Below are 6,125 nucleotides of genomic sequence, written 5' to 3'. Positions count from 1 at the left end.
TTTCAGCAGTTATGAACCCTTCCTACTTTTCCACGGGGCTAGAGTTTGGTCTGACCAAATATATATACACATGGGACATGCATATAAGTAGAAATAAAATTTATTTAAAGTGAAGAGATGAATGAAAACAGCAAAGACTAGACTGAATGACTCATGCCCAGGACAGGGTGGGAACAACCAGAGAAGGAAGAACACAAGTGCTGAGTGAGGATATTTTATGCTGTGCTTACAGAGCCTCTATGCCGGGCTGTGGATAAAGACTGTGAAGACTGCACAGGGTCTGATCTAGGGAGAGGCCAACTCTGATACCCCTATGTGCGCTGCTAGGAGCTAAGGACATTCAGGTAAGATCCTCCATGTGGGGAGAGGATGACAAGGACATGGGGGACTTGACGGGTTTGTGCTAAGAAGGAACAGATTGCTCAGTCAAAACCCAAACCTTTAAAAACTCCCCCATTATAGTATTGAATGAATAATTGATTGATTGATTGATTGATTGATTGTGTGTGTGTGTGTGTGTGTGTGTGTGTGTAGATTCAGCTCTTTACTGCTACACATGGGTTCTAGGGATTGAACTCAGGTCATTGGATAAGTTGGCAAGTATCTTAACATGCTAATCCATTTTGCCAGTTCCAAGAGATTTTTATACTTTCCTTTAGTTCTTTAAGCCATTACTTGTTTGGGGCAGGGGGATGACAAATTCTCACTATGTATCACAGATTGGCCTAAAACCCACTACCCTTCTCCCTCCCGGCTCCTCCATGTACTGGGATTGTATCACCCGTGGCAGCTGAATTTGTTTTGTGTTTCCTTTTGAGAGGTTTAGGTCAGGTCTGGTGCTTTTGCTGCAGATGCCCGTGTCAGGATGGGGTGCAGGGCAGAATGGCTTTTGGAGAACAGGGAAGGAAAAGATTGAGGAAGCAAAGCTTTACAAAGCACTACTCTTTCTTGTGCGCCCTCTAACCACACCATCCTGTGGGCTATGTCACTTGATCCTCCTGCCAATCTGGAGAACTCGGCAGGGCTGGGTCACCACCTCCCTCAGGGCTAACAGGATTTCTCCGCTGACATGATGACCCAGCTGATACAGAGTGGAGTGCTGAGAACCTGCTGTGACAGGATGAAGGATCTGTGTGTCCCTGGCCCTTTTCAAGGTGGCAAGCAGGGACCTGAACTATTTAACTACAAGTCATAAAGTCCAGGAAGAAGATGTGAGCACAGGCATCGCATCTCCTCTACCTTGGGAAACTCTGCTCCTTTTATAAGCCTCCCATGCCATGGGGTAAGAGAGCCTTCTTGCTGACCTCTAGTCCAGCTTCAGGGAGCCTCAGGATGTTGAAGGAGCAGGGATTGATCTTGTCTGTCTTTCTTTCCTTTTTTTTTTTGTCATATTTATTGCTTTATGAGTATACTTTTGCTGTCTTCAGAAGAGGGCATCTAATCCTATTACAGATGGTTGATGAGCCACCATGTGGTTGCTGGGAATTGAACTCAGGACCTCTGGAAGAGCAGTCAGTGCTCTTAACCACTGAGCCATCTCTCCAGCCCTGATCTTGTCTTTCACTAAAAGAACAGAGAGTCTGAGTCAGGGAATAAATGAAGCACCCCCCTTGGATCTAGGTCTCTCCAACTGTAGCTTCCTCTGCCCTGACAGAGAGACATGGCCTGGAAACAGACACCACTCCTGCTTTTGGTCTACATGATCACAACATGCAGTGCCCGGGACAGAACAGACCTGCTCAACGTTTGCATGGATGCCAAGCACCATAAGACAAAGCCAGGCCCGGAGGACAAGCTGCATGACCAGGTTCTGCTGCAGTGTGGTTCTGATGGGAAGGTGATAGAAGGCAGGGTGGGTGTGGTGAGCAGCCAGATGCCCCCACACCCTGAGCTCTTGTTGCCGGAGATGGCTTGAGGGAAGTGAGGTGATTTTCTAAGGGCTTTCACCAGAAGAAGACACAGTGGTGGCAATGACGCAGTTGATCATTAGAGGCCTCTAATTAAAGGCCACGTGAAGCCATGTGATGGTAATCTCTAGATCACTCAAATAAGGAAACACAGGGACTCACACTCTCAGAGGTTAGACACAACCAGCTTTTTTTTTTTTTCCCCTGAGCATTGGTGTTTTGCCTGCATATGTGTTGGATCTTGTGGAACTGGAGTTACAGATGGTTGTGAGCTGCCTTGTGGATGCCGTGAATCGAACCCAGGAGCAGCCAGTGATCTTTTTTTTTTTTTTTTTTTTTTTTGGTTCTTTTTTTCGGAGCTGGGGACCGAACCCAGGGCCTTGCGCTTCCTAGATAAGCGCTCTACCACTGAGCTAAATCCCCAGCCCCGCAGCCAGTGATCTTAACCACTGAGCCATCTCTCCAGCCTTCAATATGACTAGGTTTTATGGTAGGTCTCAGGTAGGATTATAGACAGTTCCTCTAGAAAATGGAGGGTAAAAGACCACCAAAAAGACCAGAGTACCTCTCAGTGTACCTCAGTTCCTCACAGTACCAAACGCAGAAGTGAGAAGGCTCTCTTCGAGAATAACCGGAGTGAGAACTGCAGTTCACAGGGTCTATAAGCATTTATGCCAGCAGACAGAAACTCAATGTAGCTTTTTTGTGACAAATATGTTTAGATCCTTTTTTATGTTCTGGAAAAAAAATCAAATGTTGGACTGGAGAGATGGTTCAGCGGTTAAGACCACTGACTGCTCTTCCAGAGGTTCTGAGTTCAAATCCCAGCAACCACATGGTGGCTCACAACCATCTGTAATGGAATCTGATGCCCTCTTCTGGTGTGTCTGAAGACAGCGACAGTGTCTTATCTTTAAAAAAAAAAAAAATCAAAGGTTAAAAACAAAACCAAAAACCTGGCCAGGTGAGGTGGCACATACCTTTAAACCCAGCATTCAGGAGGCAGAAGCAAGATCTCTGTGTTCAAAGTCAGCCCAGTGTACACACTGAGTTCCAGGCCATCCAGGGGTACAGAGTGAGTCCCTGCCTCAGAGACAAGCAAGCAAAAAACCAAAACAAAACCTATTTGTAATTATTCACTTCATTGTGTAACAGTTCATTTTATTATTGACTGCTGTATCTATCCCAGAAGGATATGGATATATATATATATATATATATATATATATATATATATATATATATATATATATTTGAACATAGGGCTGGAGAGATGGCTAAGCACTTACAAGCACTTACTGCTGTTGCAGAAGACCTGAGTTCAGTTCCCAGTATGCACACGGCAGCTCATAACTACCTATAATTCCAGGTCTAGAAGAGTTGATGCCTTCTTCTGGTTTATATGTACATACATGTAGGCAGACACGAATACATCTTTTTAAAAATAGTAAAAAAAGGGCTGGAGAGATGGCTCAGTGGTTAAGAACACCCAACTGTTCTTCCAGAGGTCATGAGTTCAATTCCCAGCAACCACATGGTGGCTCACAACCATCTGTAAAGAGATCCGATGCCCTCTTCTGGTGTATCTGAAGACAGCTACAGTGTACTTATATATAATAAATAAATAAATAAATCTTTAAAAAAAATAGTAAAAAAATAAAAATAAGAACACAGGATATGACCTTTGACCTTCATGTATTTATCTATCAGTATATGTGTGACACACATGTGCTTTATCATGTGAGCACACAGATGTGCCATATAGCACATGTGTGGAGGTCAGAGGAAAACTATCAGAAGTCAGTTCTTTCTACCATGCGGGTCCTGGGGATTGAACTTAGGTCACCAAGCTTGGTGGCCAGTGTCATTCTTCACTCACTGACCTTTCTTGTTGGCCTCTTTTTGTTGTTGTTTTGTTTGTGAACAATGAAGCCAGTAGTAGTGTACCCGTTTGATCTTAGCACTCTGAAGGCAGAGGCAGGTGGATCTCTGAGTCTGAGGACAGCCTGGTCTATAGAGAGGTCCAGGACAGATAACCAGGGCTACACAGAGAAATCCTGTCTCTAAATAAAAAATAATATAAAATGAAATAAAAGAATGAACAAATGAAAAAAGACCGGAACTTCATGTAGACTAGGCTATCAGGCTGGTGTTGAACTCACAGAGAGCCAGCTGCTTCTGCCTTTCAACTGCTGGGATTGAAGGTGTGTTCCAAGTCACGCCTGGCTTCTTTTGGAAGGTTTTTTTTTTTTAAGATTTATTTATTCAATTTATGTATATGAGTACATTGTCACTGTCTTCAGACACACCAGAAAAGGGCACGGGATCCTATTACAGATGGTTGTGAACCACTGTGTGATTGCTGGGAATTGAACTTGGGACCTCTGGAAGGGCAGTCTTAACTGCTGAACCATCTCTCCAGCCCCATTTTGGAGTTTTAGAAGTTTGTTTCTTTGTTTCTTTGTTTTTTTGAGATAGGGTCTTACATAGCCCAAGCTGAACTCAGGATTCGACTGAGGGTGACTTGAACTCCTCATTCTCTTGCCTCTACTTTTTTCCCAGTGCTGGTTTTGTAAGCACGTGCCACCACGGTATGTTTTATTTGTTTTTGAGATAGAGCCTCATCCATGTTGTCTAGGCTGGTCTTGGATTCATGATTCCCCTCCATCCTCAGTCTCCTGAATGCTGGGATTACAGGCGTGTTGCCAAACAGCTGAAGAGAGTTTTTATAAAGGGTGAGATGCTTCATAAATGAGCTATTATCCCCAAGACAAGGCTCCTCTAGCTTCTTTCTTATACTGTGGTAATTATTTCTCTCTAGAGATGGTACCCGCCGGGGGTCTAGGATAGAGAGGCCTTTGTGGTAAGTGTTCATGGAACAGCTTGTCTGGCACAAGGAAGTGAGGACCAGGTGAAGCAAGGCCAGAAGGTGACACGAGGGACAGAGTAGGGTAGAGGGACTCAGCCCTGTGTCTTTCCCAACTAGTGTAGTCCATGGAAGAGAAATGCCTGCTGCTCAGTCAACACCAGCCAGGAGCTACACAAGGACAACTCCCGTCTGTACAATTTCAATTGGGATCACTGTGGCGAGATGACGCCCGCCTGTAAGCGTCACTTCATCCAAGACGCCTGCCTGTATGAGTGTTCCCCCAATCTTGGGCCTTGGATTCAGCAGGTATAGGTGCTTCCCTCACACCCTTCAGAAGGCTACCCTTGGGCTCAGTGTCTTTACAGCTATAGCTGCCAACATCCCCTTACCTAGGCAGGCCAGAGCTGGCGCAAAGAGCGCTTCCTGGATGTGCCCTTATGCAAAGAGGACTGTCAGGAGTGGTGGGAAGCCTGTCGTACCTCCTTTACCTGCAAGAGAGACTGGCATAAAGGCTGGGACTGGACCTCAGGTAAGGACCTCAGGGTATCAAGATGGAGGTAGGGTTTGGAAAAGGGGAGATTAAAGAGTTCTGGGGTGACCAGAGTGAGTTTTGACCCTAGGCCTAAATGTCTGTGCCCACTGTGATTCTGCCTGCAGGCATTAACAAGTGCCCAGACACAGCACCCTGCCGCACATTTCAGTACTATTTCCCGACACCAGCCAGCCTTTGTGAGGGTCTCTGGAGTCACTCCTACAAGGTCAGCAACTATAGCAGAGGGAGTGGCCAGTGCATCCAGATGTGGTTTGACTCAACCCAGGGCAATCCCAATGAGGAAGTGGTGAAGTTCTATGCTTCCTTTATGACATCTGGGACTGTGTACCATGCAGCAATACTTCTTGTGCCCAGCCTGGCCCCAGTGCTGTCATTATGGCTCCCTGACTGAGGCCAGTCTTCTCCTCTAGCTACCCTTGGTCTCGGTTGGTTCAACTCTTCAAAGAATAAGGAAGTCTTGAGCCTGCTTCCACCCCTCTCCTCTGCCATCCAGTTCCTGATCCATGTTGGGGCTTGGGGTTTCTACAACAATCATTTTCAATAAATCTATGACACATCTCGGCCTAATGAATTATCATCACTGTGAGCTTGTGAGTGGGTGGGGACAGATACTTTCCGGTCAGAGCAAATAGTGTTTGAATCCCCACCCCCACCGTCACTATATAAATGTTCATTGTAAGTTCCCTCCTCCTAGATGGTGGATGAACTGTGTCTGCGCTTCAGTAATCTGTAGGAATCTAGTTGTTTCTGGGGCCTTAAATCACAGGAAAATCCAGGATTTCTTATTTATGTCATC

The 6,125-nt window shown here is 45.5% G+C and overlaps 1 protein-coding gene across 4 annotated transcripts; it reads left to right on the top strand.

The window, feature by feature from the left end:
- The first annotated feature begins 217 nt into the window (after positions 1-217).
- Folr2 (folate receptor beta) lies at positions 218-5,896 on the top strand. Of its 4 annotated transcripts, none has more exon segments than NM_001438327.1 (5): positions 218-344; positions 1,655-1,807; positions 4,894-5,082; positions 5,170-5,305; positions 5,434-5,896. In NM_001438327.1, coding segments are annotated over 4 exon segments (759 nt in total). In that variant the 5' UTR covers positions 218-344; positions 1,655-1,660; the 3' UTR covers positions 5,721-5,896.
- Positions 5,897-6,125: the final 229 nt, after the last annotated feature.

The sequence above is a fragment of the Rattus norvegicus genome, chromosome 1 (genome assembly GCF_021556685.1).
Source record: "Rattus norvegicus strain SHRSP/BbbUtx chromosome 1, alternate assembly SHRSP_T2T, whole genome shotgun sequence".
Lineage (NCBI taxonomy): Eukaryota > Metazoa > Chordata > Mammalia > Rodentia > Muridae > Rattus > Rattus norvegicus.
This window is presented reverse-complemented; position numbering and strand designations above follow the sequence as displayed.